This window comes from Rhamphochromis sp. 'chilingali', assembly GCF_963969265.1.
Source record: "Rhamphochromis sp. 'chilingali' genome assembly, chromosome: 2".
Taxonomy (NCBI): Eukaryota; Metazoa; Chordata; class Actinopteri; order Cichliformes; family Cichlidae; genus Rhamphochromis; species Rhamphochromis sp. 'chilingali'.
The window spans coordinates 43,159,401-43,182,342 of record NC_137930.1 but is presented as its reverse complement, the minus strand read 5'-3'; the positions used below and the strand labels follow the sequence as shown (position 1 = coordinate 43,182,342).

Genomic DNA, 22,942 nt, shown 5'->3' with positions numbered 1-22,942 from the left:
TTGGGGAGTTACGCTCTGAGTGCTCTTGTTTTACTGTGACGTAACCTTTGAACTCAGATATAAGATAATTGGTGTGAATTTTGATAACGATCAACCAGATCAAACTTTAAATCATTCTCTTGTGTCTATCTTTGTTTTTGTTCGATTTCATTGTCATTTTCTGCCATGCAAAAAACCTGCTTTCCCCTCATTTAAGTGTCTGTTATCTTCCTCTTCAGGCAGGAGACAGTAGAGCAGCTGCTCTCTAATATCTTCGACAAGGAAAAGAACGAGTCTGCAATTGTCAGCGTTATCCAGATCCTGCTCACATTGTTTGAGACGAGGAGACCAGCGTATGTCTTGTCCTTTCATCTGCCAGTTGATATTTTTAATTTGACATGGGTGGAGATTTTAAAATAAATCAATTTTTAAACAATTTTTAAGCAACACAATACCGCTTGAAATGGGGAGCTAAATACCGCAAACATTCTTTCTGTCTTTATTGCAGTATACAAAGTTTACTTCTCCTATTTGGATCCTTAAATCATATAGTCCCAGTCTGAATCATGGTCCAAACTCTACTGGCAAGGCAACATTGTTTTGTTTTCTTTTTTGCACTAGTTCATGTGACTGGACATGTGTTGTAGGTTTGAGGGTCATATGGAGTGCCCCCCAGGGATGTCTCATCCATCATTCTCAGTGAACCACAGCATCCTCGAGGCTGTGAGACCCAGACTCAAAGATTTTCACCAGCTGCTACTCGAACCTCCAAAGGTAAAGACTATTTACAGCTGTGACTATTGCTCTGTTTGCAGATTTGCAGATTGTAGGTTGAAGATAGGTGGACTATGTTATATTTTTCAGGCCAAGTCTGCAAATATTGATTGATTGATAATACTTTATTTATCCCAAGGAAAATGACATTTGTAGTTAAGATAAACACTTTGCTTTCCACCATCAGAAGAATATGATGAAGACAACATGGGGGGTTCTGGACCCTCCAGTGGGCAACACCAGGCTCAATGTGGTCAGACTGGTCGCCAGTCTGTTGCAGAGCAACACACACAGCATCAATACAGAACTAATTAACCTCAACACACTTGGAGTTATACTAGTAAGTACTATCTTCTTTTTAGGGTGTGTGGTGTGGGGGCGGAGACTACAATCAATGCAATGAATTTCGATCTTAGACAAGTTCAAAAGTTTTCTGAAAATTTTTTGGGGCATAAATTTTCCACAGAAGTCCAGTTCAGAGTTTTTGGTCTAAATCTGAAAATCCTAACTTGCACAATTAACAGAAAGTTTTATCCCTACACTTCAAACTTCCACACCATTCAAGTCAATGTCCAATCCCAGTAAATTGTTGCATCCCGATGTTATGCAGCCATCTGCCACCAGATGGAGCATTGTTGGGAAACTGGAAGAACTGGAAGAGGTGGCTGATAAGAGAGTGGTCTGGACTTCCCCGCTGCCCAACCCCAGATAAGCAGAAGAAAATGGATGATTTAACTTTTTGTTGTTTTGGATTTTATTTTTTAGCAATGTGGCTGGCCTGAATTTTCAAACTGCCTGCATCATTCATAATGCACGACACACAACACATCGCTTTTCAGTATTTTGTGGGTTTTTTTTTTTTTGTTTGTTTGTTTTTTTTTTTAATAAAAAAAAAATACTTAGCTTAAATCTGGCCATCCAGTTATCACTTGTCATGTATAGTGGCAATGCACAGGGAGCCTACATGTCCACCATGATCCGGATATAAGATCTCAGCCTGTGAGGAGACATGACAGATTTTTTCCTTCATAGTTTGTGTCAGCTATGTCGGCAAAAAAAACCTGAAAAACCTTTGGTTGTGGTTCCCCCTAGTTTTATTCTGTCCGTCGGTTTACTAATGCGACCCGTGGCTCAGGGGGTTGGGAAGCGCATCTGTAACCGGAAGGTCGCCGGTTCGATCCCCGGGCTCTCTGTCCTGGTCATTGTGTCCCTGGGCAGGACACTTTACCCTACTGCCTACTGGTGTTGGTCAGAGGGGCCAATGGCGCGATATGGCAGCCTCGCTGCTGTCAGTCTGCCCCAGTCTGCAGCTGTAGCTACAACCGTAGCTTGCCTCCACCAGTGTGTGTGAATGCGAGAGTGAATGAATAGTGGCATTGTAAAGCACTTGGGGGGCCTAGAAAAGCGCTATATAAATCCAATCCATTATTAATGCGTCTCCTTTTGTACTTGTTTTTGTTTTACTCAACAGGATATGTATTTCAAATACATCTGGAACAACTTCCTCCACATTCAGGTGGAAATCTGTACAGCCATGATACTGGCTATGCCTCCTGCCCCCATAGACATCCAACCAGACACAGAGGCAGAACACGTGAAGGAAAGCATCCTCATCAAACATGTAAGATTGAAATACTAGAAGGGGAAAACCACACTTTTTAGTGTGTGTGTGTGTGTATAAATACACATATGTATATGTGTCCATAACCTGTTTATACAGGCCTATACGAGCAACAGACTTGGAAGTTAACTATACGTCACGTGAGCTGTCTGTCAGATATTTCTTTGGTGTATTTAGTATCTTGTGTTTTTCTCCACCAGCTGTTTCAAAAGTGCCAATTTATACAGAGAATCATTGATGCCTGGAGCTCCAATGAGAAAGAACAGTAAGTATTCTTGTTTGCACTAAAAGCATAATACTTGTGTTTTATTGGTCATGGCGCTAGCACCCTATTAAATATGCTAATACTACTATTGAACCTTGTTTTAGGGCAGAAGGTGGGCGGCGACGAGGCTACATGGGTCACCTGACCAGAATAGCCAACTCTATAGTTCATAACTGCGACAAAGGCCCTAATGGGCCGCAAATACAACAGCTCATCTCTGGTGAGGAATTACATTTCTTTGAGTGCTCATCTAGCACCATCATGTGTTGTTACTTTCCTGTAAAGTGTAGGTTTATCATCGATAGGTCTCATACTGACCAGGAACACATCATCATCAGCACACTAACGTTTCTAAACCCTAGCTCATATTCCCCTTCGTTACACTCGTATTTTAGGAAGGACAAAAAGCACTTCCATGTGAGGGGAAAGAGAAGAGCTGGCTTTAAAACACAAGAAACTGTGGAATAGAATTTGGAGCATGAATGTTTTGTTTATTATCTGGGTTTTATAATTATTGGACACTAAAATCATAACTGAAAATAAAGTGAGAGATGTGCTTACCCATAATTTGAGAATAACATTGTTATTCTACTTTGTTGTAAAGGGGCTCAGGGGGTAGCACTGTCTTCTGCCAGTAGTTTTGATAGCTGTGCTCTTTATGTTGATGTAGTGTGTGTGTGTCTGTGTCTATATAAATTTCATGTCTGTGACAGAGCTCCCTGCAGAGGATCGAGAAAAATGGGAATCTTTTATTTCTGGACAGCTGGCTGACACAAACAAAAGAAACACTGTTGACTTGGTGAGTAACAACACGAACATGAAAAATAGTAAAGCTTTCAGGTTTGTTTTCATGCTGAACCATTTAACAGCTAAAGTGTTTTGGCATAGCATTAAAATGTTTTTAATGTAAATTTTAATTGAAAATAAACTGCTAGGACAAACGAGGAAAAGATGAGCCAATGATTCAGTTTAAAATATACTGTCCAGCAAGACATTGAGAGTCAGTAAGTTATTATGAAGTTGAACTTTAATGTCAGCCAGACTGATTTCCCTGGGAACAAAGCATGAACTAAGCATCACCTGTATATAGCACTTAAGTAAATTCTATCCAATGTTTATCCTCCAGTCAAAGGTGAGGTCAGATGTTGGGGTCTGTTGACAACCTGCTGTGACAGTTTCAGTATTTCATGACGCACTGTAGCACAGGAACCATGAGATGATAAAATGGTGAAATAATTATATTTTTAATAAAAGTGTACTTCTAATTTTAATGTAAGCAGAAATTATAGTTTAATGATTATGTTATTTAATTTTGGCACTCTTTGCACTCCATAAGCAGGAGATCATTTTGTATTAAATGTCATGTTTTCTCAGGTAAATACACACCACATCCATTCTTCCAGTGATGATGAGGTGGACTTTAAAGAGAGTGGTTTTCACCAAGACTCGTCTCTTCAACAAGTAAGATTTAAACACAGATGCAAATGGATGAAGGCACACAAAGCAGACCCATGGGCACATAAACCCAGCTCATGTAGAGGTAGCCTTTCTGCCTAGGGGGCCAAATCAAAACCTTCTATATATTAAAAGTTATTGTCAAAAGTGTTTTCGATGATTGGGGGGGGACCCTAGGAAATTTAAATGTGCAGTACATACATGTCAACTTCTTTTTAAATTTTGTCCACTTCATGCTTCACAAGAGAAATTGAAGTCCTCCAAAGTGCATCAGGTTACTTTGTTTGTTTTGGGGGGTTTTTTCTTCTTCCCCCTTGACTTGGCCAGCTGTTGATTTCAGTGGGTACTCTGTGTCCATGGGTCCTGCACAATAACTCTGTCATCAGTGTAGCAGTAGAAAATTCAAAAATGAATGTACTTTAAACATCTATCCTAATGTATGTTATGTGTGTGTGAATATAGTATGTGTATACATGTTCTTTGTACTGAAAGTAATGACATTTTTGGTGTAGAGCCAAGAGTATATCATTATCGTTGGTCCTGGGTTTTGCCAGGCCTTTTCTGATTATCAGATGCAACAAATGACGTCCAATTTTATTGAGCAGTTTGGCTTCAATGACGAAGAGTTTGCTGATCAGGACGATGTTGTGGAGTGAGTACTTTTCCTACATTTGCTATTTAAGTATTACCATGTAACACAAAAGGTACAGCACACTACACTACAAGCTGGTGGGTCATTTTTTTCACTGTTAATTCATTCAGTTATAGAATATTTGCATATGACTTTTAAAATAAAGGTCTTCAATTTAATTTCTTAATTTTGAGTCATTCATTGGCTTGTGAAGGATTTCCATTCTAGCCCTAAACTCAATTTAAAAAGCATAAAGCTTTTTTTTCTGAGTAATTTAGATTTTCATTTTTATATAGAAAGAAATGTCATCACCAGCGACACCATTTTATGCTTTAGCATTAGCCTGGTACAATGATCACGTCAAAGGCAAAAATTGGCTCAAAGAAGAAATCATATCCACCTTTTTCTGCTGTCGTGGGCCGCCTCTTTTCTGTCTTTCTTAGGGTGAGCTGGAATGGGCATGCTTGTGGTTTTGCCTTTTATGTCACTTGTTTTTCAAAATGCCTGGGAGTGGATCAGTGAAGTACAGCTTTCTTACATAATCTTAGGCTTCTGGTGACCTTAAGTTATTCTTGTAACTTTTAGTTACAAGAATAACTTTTCTTTTTACTTTCTTTTCTTCCGCTTTAATTTAAAAAAAAATGGCATCAGTAAAGCGCTTAGGAAGAAAAGATCTGCTCTGAGTAGGTAGCTATATGAACACCTGTCGAAAAGCATGCTTGTTAGAAACATAAGACTCATACATGGGGGATGCATAAATACAATGGACCCATAGCATTGACCAACCTACCTCAGTGATTGAATGTTTCCCAGAAAGGCTGAAAATGCACATTGACCACAGACATGACCTCTACAAATTCTGTTAAGCATAATATTATTTAATGTTAGTGTAATGAAAATTTGGCGAGATCTCTTTTAGAAAATAAAGCTGTTATTCACTGAGGTCTTTAACTGATGTACCTGATAATGCTTCTGCTCTAGCTAATCTAAAGTGTCTAAAGTGGTGTGCCTCCTGTGCCATCATGATGCCTGGAACATATCTGATGTAGCCTAAAAAAAGAGAGGACTTGACTTTCCTGTAGAGATGTACACAGCATAAAACCTCTGCTTCTTTGCTGTAAAAGAACAGTGCATTGTATACAGGGCAGATGTTGGCAAGTTATTATAAGTGGTCACACAGGTGAAAAACATAGATAATTCCTTCATTATTAGTTGTTTCAATAGTGTATATCCAACTGCAATATGCATGATGAGTTTTATATTTATTGTATTTTCATCTTTGTTAGAACTAGGCTAACAATAAAAAAAACAACAAAAAAAAAAACATGCTTGGGCAAAAAGTGATTGCTTAGTGGATGGTAAATTTTCAGCAAAATCTTTTGTGACTACATCAGAATATCAAAGTAGAGACTAACAATGTTGGGTTCCTTGTCTGCATTGTTTCCTCTACCTGGAAATGTAGCTTTTCTTAGCTTGGTCAGTTTAAAACATGGAACGGGGACATAAAGAATCAGGTGGTGATTAAAAGTTGTTTATTTTGTACTGGCTGCTTGAAATATTAAACAAACTTTTGCTGTGTCCTAGAATTTGTCTGTGTGGGGTCATTTGGAGACGAGTTAAAGGAAAAACAAGTGTCTTGATAAGGTGTTGTGCCAGCAGTGTGACTTGGCATTGTTTGTCCAAGTCTATGAAATTCTACACAGTGGTTAAGCAGCACAAATGATATTCCCTCGTTTTGATGACGCCAAAAGTTCAGCTGGCTTTTGAATCTGGCAACTAAAGGTCATGGTGTTTGAGTCACATCAGTCATACTTATTAAAGCCATTCTTTCCCTATGGATGGGAGCATTAACATCTCGGCAACAACTTGCATCATTGGGAGTGCTTCATCACTGGTTTAAAAAAAAAGATCACTCTACAACTAAAATGTCTCCCACAGCAACGGCCAAAAGATTCCCCCATTGTAGGAGGGAATCTGGGGTTTTTCCTTTAATTTGTTGCTTGTCTGTATGTGGATGCCTAACAAATCTAACTCAATAAAACTCTCTCTCTTTAACCTTGCAGTATTCCCTTTGATAGAATATCAGACATCAATTTTTCACTGAATACAAATGAAAGTGTAAGTACTTTGATTATTAATCTAAAATTCATAATGTTGAGAGTAAAACTCTTCTGGAATTAGTTAAAATATTTTTAAAGGCATGATGTGCATATCCTGATGTTGATATTAATTTGGAAGCAGATGACAAGAAAGTGAGAAAATAAAACTGCTGTAGAATACAAACCTTGAAGTAATTTTTTTTTGTACTTCAAACAAGCCTCTAGGTATTCTTCAGGAAAAGAAATGACAGCATAATGCTGTGAAAGATGCCTGAGGCCTGCTTTCTAAGTGAATGCTTCACAGCCTAGGGTTTTGTTCTGTAAGACTTTACTTTGTATGTGCATGTGCTTTAAGCACAACCGATGACACTCTAATTTTGACATGTGTGTAAATTTTCTCCAGGCAAATATCGCTTTGTTTGAGGCACGCTGTAAGGAGAAAATCCAGCAGTTTGAAGATGCTGGTTCAGATGAAGACGATATCTGGGATGAAAAAGATGTCACCTTTGCACCAGAGGCACAGAGACGCCCCAGGTGAGTCAGACACACATGCACCAAGAAACTGAACTTTTTTTTTTTTTTTGCAACTGAACTGAATTGAGTTACTGAATTAACCTTAATGGCCTCATTATACTATCTTTCCACTTGTTTTTAAATTATTTGTTACTTAATGTTTTCATTAAGGGGGCGGGGTTGCCTTCATTTGATAGCATTAAACAGGACTATCAAGTCAAACATGGGCATAGTTGTAGTGCTGTGAGAGCAAGCTGGTACGGATGTGAACCATGTGCCACCAGATTTTGAACAACTAAAACATTCAAGTGGTAGGAATGATATAGCAGGTTTTCTCATGAATTCATATGGACACTGTATTTGATCTTATAGTGATTCATTTTTATTAACATCAACGTCAGAAGCTATTTGTAAAACTTTTTAGTCTTGTTTAAGGATAATTTGTTGTGTTTAGAGTTTTTTGCTTTTTGTGTGATTGCTTTAGAAAAGTGGTAGTTGTATCACCATTGCTGTAGTCATCAAAAAACCTTTGTATTATCAGCTTGTTACTTCAGTATTTTTAATACAATGGTAATAATAATCGTTATAATATTTAAAATCAACATAATATGAATAATGTCATCAGTACTTGGATAAGAAACATCTATAGGTTTGTCAGTGTTAGTTGTAAATCACACACAAATTCATTCACAATGGAAAGATGAGGGAAATGAGAAAGGTGAAGGTCGTATGGCTCTGAATACATATTTTAGTGGTCAACAAGGCCAGCATTACATACTTATTATGCAAAAATACAAAAAAATGTGTTTATGTGAACTGTAAGTTCCATATAGGAGCATATATACAGATAAATTGTTTTACAAAACGCCACCAGAGCAGCCTGTTTATTTAAGCTGTATCAATAAAATCCTGATATCAATTCCTGCTGAATTGTATATTCTGTTATTTATTTAGTTATTTATCTATTTATTTTTAATCTCACTCACAGTATAAAGAGGACAGCTCAGATCTTTATTCTAATACTTGATCTGTCCATCACAGGAGTTCAGGCAGCACAGACAGCGAGGAGAGCACAGACTCGGAGGAGGAGGACGTGAAGAGGGATCAGTTTGAAGCTTCCAACCCCAGCAACGATGACAGAATGGAAGTTGACACAGGTTAGTGGTTTTGAGACAACCACATGTAAGACTCAAGTACACAGTGGTAGCCTAATGACAAATTGTCACAAGCGTTTTTATTTATTTTATTTTTTGCCTCAACTTGATTTTAGGATCAAGATTAAACTAAGATTAATTTAAAGTTATAGAGTGTAAAATCTCACTGCTGGTCAGTAGATTGCTGTCAGCTGAGTTTTAACCCCTCCCAGTTCGACTGAATAATCAAATCAACTCCTTTAGATCAACCCCGAAGAATCAGTAACAGTTGCTTTCATTTTCTCCACAATGGCCGCTTCCAATTGGCATGTTTTTAGTATGTATTTTTTCACATACTAAAGCATATTTAAATAATATCAACAATAAATTGCGCAATAAGCAATAAATTATGTTGTTTTTTTTATTTATTTAAAAAAACAAACACTGAGCCAGTAAAAAAAAAATTGGCAGTATTTTACTTTTTTTTTAATTTTATTTTTTAAAACCCCTCACTATGTAGGCATTGCATTGTGTAATCACGAATAATTAATCACGATAATTAATTGGAGTTATTTTCAGTTTATGCGTGAATTAAAACGTATATATTTGGGGTTGTTTTTGTTTGTTTGTTTAGGCCCAGTGTGGACGGCAAATTTTGATGATATCCCTATGGACACGGGTACATCCACAGCTTCAAACTCCAACCCCAGCAACCCAGCTCCATCCTCTCCCTCCACCTCCCCTGATACAGCATGGAGCTCCTCTCCTGCAGCTAACTCAAACTCAGAAACTGGCTGGGCTGATTTCTCCAACTTCACTCCTGTCAGGTAAGATGTCCTGACTTACCGTGGGTCTGTTTTTCTGTCTGCAGTGTTGCAGTTTCTGGAATAAATAATTTGTGTTTAAGATAGCCGTGAAACTTGAAAGTGCTTTATAAATTTATATTTATTTTTCAGCCCCAAAGACCCCCTGAGATGCAACTCTCCTGTTGCTATGGAAACCAGTATAGAAACAATTGACCCTTTAGGGGTTAACGCACCCATGCAGTCTGAAGGTGAGATATGCACAAATGCATGTCCTTGAGTATTCTTGTCATCTGACAAGGGAAGTATCCAGAATTTCCTGAACTTGATGATGTTTCTTATATTTCTTATATCTTTCTTATATTAGGGGTGAATGTAACCCATGTTGAGGTAGCTGTTGATGCTAAATCAGTCTAATTGACGTTGATTGATTGATTAGACCTGACACCTAATGTCACATTTCTTAACATCCCTCAGACTGTGATGGCTGGTTGGGCACGAGTGTGGCTTCTCCAGCTGCCTCTGCACCTAGTGATTGTGGGAGCTCTAAGGCAGAGGAGGAAGCATCTAGCTCTGAGCACCGCAGCATCACAGAAACGGTCATCAATGGCTCCATGAAAGAAACAGTCAGTCTCACTGTTGATGCCAAGACTGAGACCGCCGTTTTCAAGAGGTTCGAGAATCACTTGCACACAAAAGAATTACGCTTCAGACTTATGGTGATGAGAGTGGTGCCAGTGCCAGTTGGAATTCTGTGATTATAGGCATGGGTTGGCTGGTTTTAACTGGTGTGTCTTATGGGATGCGGGGCTGGCTCATTGTAGCTTCATGCCAGAAGAAAAACTCTTAAGCTACTGAGGTAGTCCTACTTTGTGAATAACTCATCTTAACTAGGCTGTAGTCAGTGTAAATTCTTAAAAATTGTTATCACTTTAAGAATTTACTTATTTATGAATACAATCCCAGTTTAGTTATCTGTGCCTCAATGAGGATTAGAGGCTGATCTGATAAATGATTCCTACTTGACCTGGTCCATTGCACTGCCATAAAGAAAGGGGCCTATAAACTGATTCAGTTTTTAACACTGACTATTCTTTCTTCCGCTGTCTAGACTGTAGTGACTGTAGCTAACATAAGTTCTTTACACTATTGGTGTTTTGAGACTTTAGATACAACCACTATAGATCCTGTGACATTTAATTTGTGTGCCCTGTCATGGGTTAGTGTAATGTGACATGATAATGTGGACAGCAGAAAATAGGATTTTGGGGGGATTGGGGTTGATATTTGAACACTAGTTTGTTTGTGTTTTACTCCTTGATAGCCATTTGATGTTCAAAAATCCAAAGTAACTGAGGTCTTGCCTTACACAAACTGGGGATACCAAGTTTTGAATGCCACTTTTCTGTCCTACAAGCTTAAAAAGTGCCTCATAAAAAGTCCCTTTCATGGTGAAATCCTTGTTTCCTGAACAGTCAGGTTTTAAAGTTGGTTGTCCTCTGTCCTTCCGTCCCTTTGTTGATGCTGCATCATATTGTCTGTCTGCCTGAGTTGATAACAGCAGTGTAATGAACTGAGCGACACTTACAATCTGAGCTTCCCCTCTCTCTCTTGCTGTGCGTTGTGGGTGTGGTCTTCTTCAGAGTGTTGAAATCTTATCGGTATGTACAGCCAATCAGAGATCAGCCTGCAGCCGTGATGTAGTCTTGTTGTCACGTCAACCACCAACTTTTCTTTCGGAATTTTGATCTTCTTTGGTTTCAACTCCTTGTTTGTTTATTTCATTATCTCCATTCTGCATGTGTTTTTATCAAAGGTGTGTTTTTCTTCTTTTCTTTCTTTTCTTTTTTTTTTAGTGCAGTTTTTTTTTTTTCCTTTTTAATTTTGCCTTGATCTTATTCAGATTACTTTTATTCTAACACTGCAACACAATCTCATTCTTGGCTGAAATGTTCCAGATGAAATTGGCCCAAAGTAGAAACCAGTTCTCTGAAGTGGCCTCAGTTGGATTTTTATTGGTTACATACAGCTTTCTAAATATATTTCTCCATATGCTTGTTTCATTGGTGTGCTTTTCCCATAGCTGCCTTATTTTTTTGGCTTTAGCAAATAGACAGTGTGTCCATCCTGCGATTGTGACTTATTAGAGAGAAAAACAATACTACTTTTGCAAAATACAAAAGCAAAATGTGGTGATTGTATTCTGACTGAAAAACTACTTTAATACAGAATAAAAACATGTACACGTCACAGCTCACTCTTCACATAATAAAACAAAATTTGATATTGGCTGTAATACAACTAGGGCTGTTCGATATAACGATGTATATCGGATGACAATATAAAAACGTCTATCGTTTCATTTTACGCTATCGTTTGTTTCGTGGTGTCGTAAAATAAACTGTTTACAGCAATATTTTTTCATCATTTTGATGATCACTGTAGTGGCTATCTTAATTTCTTAAAGTTCTCTCTTTCTCTTATATTTAATATAACCACACTACGGACGGACAAGCGCCTGTCTTTATGTGTTGTTGTTGTTGTTGTTGTTGTTGTTGTTGTTGTTAGCAACAACAACGACGGTAAAACCATCGAGTGGCTCCGCTGTCCACTTGTTTGATCCTGTTGAGACTTTTCAAAATAAACTGAATCACGTGAAAGGGTATGCAGAAAGTTTACGGATGAGAAGCAAAAAAGAGCCGTCAGGTGCTAAAAAATAAACCTTCGACTCAAACTTTGAAAGAAAACGATGGCCGTTACAACTTATGTCTAAAAATGTATAGTTTCATGCATCGGTTAAAACACTGGACTCCAGGTAAAGGACGCCCAGCTGGAAACACTTCACGCAAGTTGAGTTGCTCGAGATTCCAGAATTTACATAAAATGTTACATTTTTGTGATTTATACCATTGTCAGGACGATAAATGTATTATATCGGTATATGAGATTTTGGTCATATTGCACAGCCCTAAATACAACCATTCTAAATATAACAATAACTGAGGTAGATTCAAATAGAAAGATTTGTGCTTTAATGTGTTGCTAATTGAATCAGATTTCAAAACAACATGTATTTGTTTTTCTGTACTATAAATTCCAGAAAGTAACGTTTTCTCTTTTTTGGTACTTGACTAAAATTACATTTACACAAGCATGACTATATGAGTTTGAATGTTTTTGTGAAATTGTAAAATTCTGTTTTTAAAACATGTAACTGACTGCAGATTTTTAACAGGAGACCATAAACATTTGTTTTCTAATTTTACACATTCTGGGTACCCGTTATATAGCACCTTTTTAAATGTTTGAATAGATTTGGATGTTTGTGAGTGTTTTTAGTTTGATTGAGGCCTCATCAAGATGATTGGTGGTTCTCTGAGACAAAGCAAGACTGACGGCTGGTACAAACAATTTTGGTCTAATCAGTCTCTAGGCCTGTTTACTGTTTGCTTGCTAGCAACAAAGTAAAGACTATCATAGCTAAACAATCAAATCTGTTGACTTTCTCCATTTGCTGTACATTTTGATGCTTTTCCTACATAGACATCAGAGGTGTTCCATTTCGACATGACCATCCTTTGTTTTACTGTTCTTTCTGTCAGTCAGTTCAGCATGCTTCACTGTTGACATCTCACTGTTGTAATGGTTGGTGTGGTTCTGTGGAAAAAGTGACTAATTAGAAGGGATTCATACCAATGTATTAATGCATATGCTGTGTACTTGTGTGTTCCAGTGAGGAAGAGAAGATTGCTTCTTCAGAGAAGTACTCAGTAGTGGAGTATGTGGAGTCAGAGAGAGCAGGCATCAACAGCTCAGCCACAGCCTGCTGTCCTAAAACTGGGTCAGATATAGCACACACAGTCTCACAGTCACTACTTAAGTTTGTTTTTGTCTTATAAAAAGCCAGAGTCGGCACGTGCTCTGCAGTGTTCAGCGGTCGTCCGTCACACATTTGTCCCTGAAATGTGCAGGACTTTGCAGTATTCATTGCTACTATCAGATGTGCTTGCAGAATCTGATAGTCAGATTATGTTTCTTCATAACTTCAAGTGCATTAATAGTAATGAATCATCACATTCATCATTTCTGTTATATCGCCATCCAGATGCATCTAGCAGCTATGTCAGTGCCCCACGTTTCTCTGAGCTGTGAATAATTGCAGGCCTTTCCATTTTGGTTAAATATGAGCCTGGAAAATAAAAGATGTGATTTAAAAAGTAGTAAATTGCTTTTGATTAAAAAATAGTTAGCCTAACAACAAAGTAAACAACTTCTTTCCTTCCCTTTTCAATTGGATTAGACCTTTTCCAGAAAGCAGGTCATTTAAAGTCTATGAATAGTTCCAGATTACCTTCAAAGTCTGCTTTACATCAGCTCAGTGAATGAGGTATTAAAACTGCATGGCAGACAGCTCCTTTGGGCTCTATGCCAACAGTTAGAGATAGTTGGGGTTTGGGGGAGAAATCCTGACTGAGTGATCTCCTCGTGTAACTAAACCTCTTAAGTCGAGTTGAGCATCGCACCCAGAAAATAAGTTCAGTATAACTCCTGGCCAATCAGAGCTTGGTCAGTTGCTCTATTGACTGGAATTTATTTATTTTTAAGAAATTATAGGTGTAGGAATTGATAAATGACAAGACAAAACTGTTTTGCTGCAAGATACAAATTATCTTGAGCTGATTTCCATTACAGCCTTTTCTAAACCGTTTCACATGTTCTGGTATTGTAAACTGAATATATTGTGTTTCTCTCCTTATTCGTGTCCTGGCAAGTAGTGAGAAATGTCGGCCCATTGTGGAGCTACCCAATGGTCCTCTGGAAGAAATGTCCCCCACAGAGGAGGCCAAGTAAGTCTGACTGCCTTTGTGATTCAAGTTTGAATTTCATTAGAATATAATCAGTCTCTTCATAGTCTTCATTTATGCAGTGATATTTCCTTCTGTCTTCAAAAGGTTCCGTATCTATATCTCATTCCTCTTTTCTAGGCTCGACAGAAGTTCTGTGTCCTCTGAGCCAGCTGTAAACGGGCCAGCATGAGAGTCACTTAATGCCTGCCAATGGCCAGCCTGTTCTGCCATGCAGGGCCTTTCTCCTGGTCAGCCAGCAGAGGCTGCTGCTCACAGCTGTTCCAACCACATGCCCCATCAGGACCAGCAATACTCCCATCGTCTCATCACTGAAAGACAAATGGGCAGACAGGTGTACAGACACAAGATGGACTAAGAAGTAAAATGAGAGACACTCAAATGGATACGGAATAATTTTTTTTCTGCATTTGTTTATATACTATTGTACTTAGGAGGTGATGTGTGACTGATATCCTGACTCCCAAAATTAAATAGTAATGTTGCGATGGTTAAGGAAATGATTGTATGAATAAAATATTTTATAAAAGGAAAATGTATACAGAAGCATAAGTTGAATTACCACAGAGAGGAATAGCTGATTCATGATCAACCAATCACCATGTTGTTGTTATTGGCTGCATAACAGGCTGACACTTCAAGTTAGAGCTATATTTAAAATTTCTCCCCCACCGTTGATCTGTCTCTGAGCAGAGCTGCTCTGACCAATTGAAACAGTTTTATTTTTGTTGCAGCTAATTGCAAATGATTTTTCTCTTGTGATCTTCTGCATTGAATAACATTTGAGCTGTTTTGGTATGTTTCTTTCTAATTTATTATGGAGTTGAGATTGTAGTAACAAAAAGGGGAAAAAAATGACCATAGAGATATACCAACACTGTCTCTTTCTTACTGGCTGCTTTCATGCTAACTAGGTTCTTACCTCGCAGCTGGAAGGCTAAAGAGGAGATGTTTGTCACCACAACCTAAACTAGGAGCTATAAATGCATTAAGAATATGTTCGTTTTTTGTTTTTATCGCAAGTGCTCTTCAGATAACTGGTTTTCAGTTTGCTGGGTCTCCCTTTAGATTGCATTATATTTTTTAAAAATGTCGTTCCAAGTTGAATATTCATCTCCAATGTGCAGAACTGTCAATTCAGCCTGCTACTATAGTAAAATTGAAAGGCATTTAATTGCCAAACTATACACAGAAGTAGAGGATAAATTTATTTAATAATAAATAAATACATTTTGCCAAAACACACAGCTGCCACATGGGGTAGGCCCAAACAGCTACACAATCTACAGTCTGTAACTCTGTCAGCTGTGGAGGGCGAGCAGATGGAGCTACTGTGTGTAGTCCCACCATCTCGGCATTAGAAAGATATTGACTGGCAAGGCTTGGCTCTGGAGGTTTCCTCTATAGGTAAGAAAGTGTTGGTTTTCAAAATATGATTTTTTTTTTTTTAAGTCAATATCTGTACTGTTCAGCTCAAGCGCACATACTCTATAAAAAGGTTTGAGTTTGTGATTTCCCATTGAATGCAATACATAATTTCTAATGTGTGCTAGGGACAGCACTTTTCATGCCTCATACATCATGTGGAAGCTGTGTGTTTTCTGCGTTACCTTTTGCAAGATTGCCTTGTGTCCACCCTCATGGGCTTACATGTGACAATCAGGTGAAATTGTTTCAGCCAATGACTGTGTGCCAGCAGGTGACACTGTTTAGACCGTACAGTGGGTGAGGTGGAGGTACTGCTGTAGAAAGTTTGGGCAAAAAAGTTTAATGGTGACTTCAAATGATGTACTCTGTCAGCCAGTCTAATCAATGAAAGCAAACATTCCTGCTAGATTACTTTGTAATATGAATGGTGACATTTTACTTTTTACCTGCAAGTTTTTAAGATAAAATGATAAGGATTACTTTTACAGTTATCACATCAGACGCTCTGTAGTGTTTTAGCGTCTGGTATGTGTTCATGTGTAAGTTATTCCTGCAGAGCAGGAGGTCCAGCTTGAGTAAAGCACCCAAGTTTGAAACAGTTTTATTTCTATTTTCATTGACTTCATTCTTGTTCATCAATGTTTTGTTGGGAATCGTTCTTCACTTTAAAACCACATTCATAAAGCATTATTTGGAAAATGGTTTGATTTATTTTGGTCTCCAGTTTTAGAGGTGGCAGCTGGATCCTGAGGTGTATGTTGTGTTTGGGGGGTTCTTAACATTATAAGTGTCTAACTTTCTTTTTTTTTGGTTTGGTTTTTGTTTTTTTTAATTTGACCAACCGTTGGTGCCCTGGGCAAAACCAAACACTGGCTTATCTTGATTGGCACTATTACTGCAGAATGTGTCCACACAGGTTTGACTCTTGTATTGAGCACTAAATGCACCAATCACCAATACTTGTAGGATTTTAAAGTGGACTTGCCATGCTAGTTTCCAGCTCTGTTCTTTCTCTTGGACACCTGGACAACCTAAACTGCTGTGTAACCACCTGACTTAGAATAAGAAGCTGCAGATAATATGATGGTAAAAAAACAGACTTCAACTTGCCTTCTCTTCTTTGCTTTAACCCCTTACTTTGCTCTCACCAAATTAGTTGAAACGTGGTTCCTAAGGAAAATGGTTTTGTGACTTGGTTTTCTGTACCAGGATTGGAGATGAAATGAGAGGTTTACAGGTAATGGTTCACATTCACTGCTCTGTTCAGTTGTGCATATTTCTAGACTGTCAAAGGCACAACCCATTTTCTGTTAGATTAAAGCTGTCAGTGGAAACTCGAGTCGGTTTAATATACTGATGTATATTAAATGGTGGTAATCGCACCCATTTTCCTGTCCTCTTGGGCTTTGCTTTGAAGACCAGCACCACATTTTGCACAAAACCTCTAGTATCACCGAGACCTAATTAGCAGCGTTACGGTAAATGTGAGAAATCATTGTGTTTAAAGTTAACAGAGGTTTTAAGATGTTTCTCCATTAGAATTTTTGGAGTTGGCGCATCAGGGGTTGCAGTGTTTAATTGCTCATGTCAGACCACATGACACACTTGTGCTTCCAGTGTAAATGATAAACACGCCTTTGTCATTGTGCCGGTTTTAAAACCGAAAACTGAGTTTTCCTACGCGGCTTCAAACCATCCTCCTAACGGTTATTTCGCTCCGGAAGTTGTGGTGTGTGCGTAATATACACAAACGATAAGATAAGATAGAACTTTATTAATCCCTCGGGTGGGTTCCTCTGGGAAATTCGACTTCCAAAAAAAGCACAGCAACGACCAAAGTTACAGTTACAGAACTGTTATTTATTTATTTTTATATATATATATATATATATATATATATATATATATATATATATATATATATATATATATATATATATATATATATATACACATACATACATACATACATACATACATACATACATACAGAGACAAATATAAATAAAATATACAAAGGGAATAAATAGGAATAAAAATACAAGTGAATTGCACATTTCAAGTATTGAGTCTATTGCACTGTTGACTATTTACAAAAAGTATTGCACAAGGTATTGTACAGTGAGGTGCAGAGGCACTACAGCTTAGTTGTTCCCCCCTCCTTTGTCCTCCTGTTTCCCCTCCCTCTCCCCTCCAGAGAGGAGGATGAGAGGAGCCTCCATGGTTGTTTCTCTGCTGCATTATTTGAACACTGCCCCCAAGCGACATACACGTGGAAGAAACCACACTAAACCTGCTTACACACAAGAACTTATAATCAACAGATGAAATGTTAACATTGAAATAGCATAAGATTTACAAGTCATCTATTACAAACTACTCAAAAATGTACTATGCTGCCAAAGAATATAAAAAATTGTGGTCTTAATGTGCCTTCCTATCATTCCTATCATCACAGAATCTATGTCCGAATAAAAGCTGCTATAACGACACCCCCCCAATCAATAAAGACGAATATCGATTGAACATTAAATGGTTATTATTAGTTTAATTGTTAGTTGTATAATAGCTCGATCTTTGCACTGGTAGGAGTGCGTTGCCTGACAGACTGCACTCTGGGTAAAACCCTCCCATCTACGTCAAAACAGCAGCTTGGTTAGCTCTTGCTAGCTAACCTGACGCTAGTTAGTGGTGCGTCAGGTTCACCAACCAACTTTAATGGTTTTTCGCGTCTGTAGGCCATCTTTGCTGTATGCAGTGTCTATTTTGTTATGAGACATGCAGGATAGGTACAACGAAATAGGCTTTGTCCAGCAAATACTCGGTTTGAATTTGGTGCCGAGAAAAAATAGTACAAACCGAGGCAATGACACATCTCTCAGCGACTTCTCAGGTGGGCTAATGTTTGGTAGCTTTTCAGCTAGTCTTTATGTCTTTGCTGTCTACCTATGCTAAAGTATTTGACTGAAAAAGAAGCCATTTAAAATGTACTGCGAACAGAACCTGTCACTATGGGTCATTAGCTAGAGGCTAGTTTATACGCAATGTTGTTGGAGTAGTTGGTGAAGCTAGCTAACTTCTACTTTGTCTAAGCGATTGTTGGGTAGTCAGAAGTCTGCATATTGTTTTGTAATTTGAGAGTCTCTAATGTTGAAGACCTGTGTAAATGATACTGTTAAATTCCACTGGTCATGGCTCTTAGGGTATGACCATTGAGTAGTGTCTTCAGTCTCTATGTAGATTTGACAAATGAAATGTGCGCTGGTGTTCTGCCAGAGTTATTTTTCTGTGACACTGAACACAGCAATCATTTTGCGTTGGTGTGTTACTAGTTGTTAAACAATGAAGATCTAGAGTTCTCCTTAATGTTTAGTCAAGTCACAAACTGGTCCTCATTAAGGATTCAACATCATTGTCATGTTTTTTCAGTGAACCACTGTCACCCCTATGGAAATAAATTCACTGATTGGCATGAAGAGATGCATAACTGTATAATTGTGTTTTCCCAGAGATGTGGTATGGCGTGTTTCTGTGGGCAGCGGTCTCCTCTCTTGTGTTCCACCTGCCTGCAGCTTTACTGTCCCTAGCCTCACTGCGCCAGCACAAATTTGCCCGGTTCATGCCCATTGCGATCCTCCTCATGGGCATTGTGGGACCAGTGTTTGGGGGAGTCCTAACTAGTAAGCCTTTTACCTGCATGTGCTGTTGTTGTTGTTTTAATGTATGTATTTTTGAATTTTTTAAAATGAATGATATAACTATTTGTGATTACATTTATTTCAGCATTTATTAAAAAGATTTGTATACCCGCATATTATAAAATAGAAGGTATTTTCAGATGCTTCCTTGTTTCCTAAGTATCACCACAGCAGATTAGTCCACACAGGAGGACATGAACTTGTGTCCGTCTGAGCCTGATCTCATACGAGGGATGTATTGCATGCTAGGCAGATGCCTTTGTGTTTTCCCCAATGTAAAAGAACCGAATGAATTGGACCATCACTGAGCAGTGCTGCTGGAAACCTGTTCAGTATGCAGCCAGTTCATTTAAGCTTCCACAGTGTGTGGGTCTACTAGTCTCAATCTCAAGTGTTTACAAATAGGACTCAATGTGTAAATTAGTATCGCTGTAGCTGAATTGGGTTGTGAGCACACCACAATGGTTCTTAATGAAATACTGAATCTTAAGATGGATCAAAGCATCAGGAAATTTTGCAGTTTTTAAGATTCATAATAGATGATAAGTTCTGTATTTTCTCCTGAACTTTTATTTAATGTTTCCCAAGTCAGTCACTTAAGCTTGAGTTAGTTTCCAGAGTGCATTTGCTTGTTTCACTGTAGTTTTTGTTCATGTTTAGTTGTTAAGTCTTCAATATTTTCAGTGCTACTTGTAATGTCTTATTTTAATGACTTCGGAGGTGTCTGATAGCCATATGTTATTCTGAAGTTCAAAATGGATATTACTGCAATGTTTATTCATTTAATTTTGAAGGCAGGTGATTCACGAGTCTCAATAAGCAAACGCACAAAATCCTGATTGGACAAGTCGTGATAACAAATTTAAACAAAGTAAATGCATATTCTTAAAAAAAGTGCATTATTATTATTATTACAGTGAAAAGATTAAGAGAACTAGGGATATTCTTTTTATCATTATTATTATTATTATTATTATTATTATTATTATTAATTCAGTAAAAATCTAATTAGATTTTCTTTAAGAAGTGACACAGTCTACATTCAGTTGCAAATTTGATATTAATCCACCTGTTTCCCCTGATGATGGTAGGCTAAATCATCCATGCCCCACTTTCTCTCACATCTGACAGTAACATAACGTGTTGTCGTCTGTACCTTCCCCTCTCTGGTCTGCTCACCTGACAGCAGAAATGGAACAAACTAGGACTATTTTATGACATCCAAGAATCTTACACTGAGACACACACAGGCTGCCCTTACGGGACAACGTTTATGGTTACAAACATCCCCTAATTAGGGCATGAGCTGTACCAGGCAACCCTGAATACCCAACAACCCACAACTCTTTCTATTTAAAGCTCAGAAAACCCCAAAAGAAAACATGATTGTAAGTACAATAACTTCTTGAAATTTTAGATAATGAATAATAATGATATGTAGTGAATACATTGACCAAACTAATGGTTATTATGATTTTTGCAGTAGTCAAGCCTTACATTCAGACCCCAAGTGTGAGGTTCTGATTAATTGTTGCTTATATCAGGAGGTCAGCAGGCCAAAAGGTGGTTTGTCGGCAGAGCTCTGCTTATCAGTAAGTCAGAAGCCAAATTGGAAAACACACACGCTTAATAATTTTCTTTCTTTCTTTTCTTTTTTTAGGTGCAGCCATAGCAGGTGTGTACAAGGCAGCAGGGAAGACGATGATATCTTTGGAGGCGCTGGTGTTTGGTGTCGGGCAGTCGTTTTGTGTTCTCCTCATCTCCTTCCTCAGGATACTTGCAACCCTTTAGCAGTGCTAAGTTTGATGTGGACTTTCTGGTGAATACTGGCAAGAACAGTCCAGTCTGGGTTGTGATGTCATTTTCTATGGGTGGATTTTTTTTCTCAACTATCAAGAGAAAGGCAATGTGTAAATTGATGGAGTGTACGCTATACAGCACTGAATGCTCTAGGTGTTAAATCATTTGTATGATATTGACTGTAGGACAGCATGTTGCTACATTCACATCCAGGCCTCCCCATACTACATCCAATGAAAGTTACTTAGCATTGTCCCAAGTTTTTTCTAAAGTCAGGTGTCGAGCTGAAATTCTCAGTTTAGGAGTCTGCGCTTTCAAACGTAATGTGAAAGCAGCAATATGCTGTTCTCGAGTTAGCAGAGCAGTTCAGCAGCAGGATGACACTAACCTCTCTCAGGGGCTGTGTGAGAGCGTGTGTACGTTTGTGCGCACACGTGTGTGTGTGTGTGAGAGAGAGAGAGCGTGCGTGCATGTGCGCATGCATGCACATTTCTCTGCCAGAGTGACTGCATAGAGATAGAACAGCAGATGGGCTGTTGTACTGTTAAAATGGGGAGATAATGGTTATATGCAAGGTTAATGCTTTTTCTCTCGAGGCCTTAATTTCTATTTTCTACTTTCCAAAGTGGTGTTTATCTTCAGGGCTATCTTTCCTTAATTCTTTGTCCTGCTGCTCCTTGGGTTCTCTCTGGTGTTTTTGGTTGACATTTTTTTTGACTGCCTGTGTGTTAATAATAATACTTCCAGGTTGGTTAGAAGCACCTATATGTCTCCCTCTATTCCTCTCAGCTTATGTCTTTCACACAGGGATACAGTGGAGATGCTGTTATAAAGCTGATTGTTAAGTTCATAGCCCTGAAAATGCAGCCTGTGTCTTCAGAGCTTCTCTGTTCACCTTGATTGTTCTGTCTTTAGGCTTGATGGAGGAGGGCGAAGATTATCAGATTGCTAAATCAACAGAAAGTGATAAGTTTTTAATCTTTTAGCTCTTTGAATGATAGTGTGTTTTTAAGGGTTATTTTGTAACAATGAACTGATTTGTATATATTCAAAATTGTTTCCAGGTCTTTGTACATTTTCAGTCTTTATGATTAAATATAAATAATTTTCTGCACTAAATGTGCATGTATAAGTTTCCACATTGTGACAGCTTTTTGGTTGATTTTGGTATCTGAGAGGTGCATTTACAGTAAACTCTACAAGTAAAACACAAGTCATTATGTTTACTGTGTGTATATATAAGTAACTATGTCACAAGTAATTAAGATGGAAGAAATGTATTTGTTTTTACAGGAATGAGGTGTGATATGGTCAGAAGCTTCTTCAACCTCTGTACACTATATAGGGCTCTAGGGGCTCAGACCAGTAAATGAGCTGTGGACCCTACAGGTCCATCTAATTGGTCCTAATATAACATTAATTGCATAAAGCAAAAAAAAGTTGAAGACTGACTCACAATCCTGTACAAAAAGAAAAAAAAAAAGATTCAAAGGTCTCCTCAAGCAGGCAGGAAAAGGTCAAGAAAGCCACTAAGATGTCTAAGCCATTTCCAAAGGATGACTCTCTCTTAATTTACTTTGTTTATCTATAGTTTTGACTGGAGTCCACACAAGGTTTAACTATTATTGACATTTAGCATATCTGCACCTTGCTATAGACTGTATATGATGTTATAAGTTTTCAAAATGAAGCCAAGCCATGAAAGTGCCTTAAAGATGCTCTTCTTAAATTGTTAGCAGGAGCCTTTTCCACTGGTTCCAAGAAATCTGGTTCTGTCCACTCTGAGAAAATGCACGAGTTCCTTCAGGTTCTCAGTCACATCCACCTCGTGCTTATCACATCCCAGTTACAAAAACCAAGGGTGACTGCTGAATGCCT

General features: G+C 38.1%; 2 protein-coding genes across 5 annotated transcripts in view; both read left to right on the top strand.

The window, feature by feature from the left end:
* Positions 1 to 16,166, top strand: part of ppp6r3 (protein phosphatase 6, regulatory subunit 3) — a 28,084-nt gene extending 11,918 nt beyond the window's left edge. Inside the window, exons 8-25 of one of the 4 annotated variants that reach the window (XM_080875406.1) lie at positions 219 to 332; positions 627 to 753; positions 941 to 1,093; positions 2,225 to 2,374; positions 2,575 to 2,639; positions 2,744 to 2,859; positions 3,353 to 3,438; positions 4,014 to 4,100; positions 4,700 to 4,746; positions 6,789 to 6,843; positions 7,228 to 7,358; positions 8,379 to 8,494; positions 9,105 to 9,297; positions 9,427 to 9,524; positions 9,751 to 9,946; positions 13,007 to 13,114; positions 14,046 to 14,120; positions 14,259 to 16,166. In XM_080875406.1, coding sequence (XP_080731532.1) covers positions 219 to 332; positions 627 to 753; positions 941 to 1,093; positions 2,225 to 2,374; positions 2,575 to 2,639; positions 2,744 to 2,859; positions 3,353 to 3,438; positions 4,014 to 4,100; positions 4,700 to 4,746; positions 6,789 to 6,843; positions 7,228 to 7,358; positions 8,379 to 8,494; positions 9,105 to 9,297; positions 9,427 to 9,524; positions 9,751 to 9,946; positions 13,007 to 13,114; positions 14,046 to 14,120; positions 14,259 to 14,310 — 1,969 coding nt within the window. In that variant the 3' untranslated portion in view covers positions 14,311 to 16,166. Of the gene's footprint in view, positions 1 to 218; positions 333 to 626; positions 754 to 940; positions 1,094 to 2,224; positions 2,375 to 2,574; positions 2,640 to 2,743; positions 2,860 to 3,352; positions 3,439 to 4,013; positions 4,101 to 4,648; positions 4,747 to 6,788; positions 6,844 to 7,227; positions 7,359 to 8,378; positions 8,495 to 9,104; positions 9,298 to 9,426; positions 9,525 to 9,750; positions 9,947 to 13,006; positions 13,115 to 14,045; positions 14,121 to 14,258 lie in introns of all 4 variants that reach the window. The other 3 variants (XM_080875405.1, XM_080875404.1, XM_080875403.1) reach the window with 3 other exon arrangements.
* Positions 16,167 to 18,200: 2,034 nt separating this feature from the next.
* Positions 18,201 to 22,201, top strand: tmem170a (transmembrane protein 170A). Its single transcript, XM_080876107.1, has 3 exons — positions 18,201 to 18,459; positions 19,076 to 19,246; positions 20,925 to 22,201. Exons 1-3 carry the CDS (start codon positions 18,345 to 18,347, stop codon positions 21,053 to 21,055), a joined length of 417 nt encoding a protein of 138 aa, XP_080732233.1. The 5' UTR covers positions 18,201 to 18,344; the 3' UTR covers positions 21,056 to 22,201.
* The last annotated feature ends 741 nt before the right edge of the window (positions 22,202 to 22,942 follow it).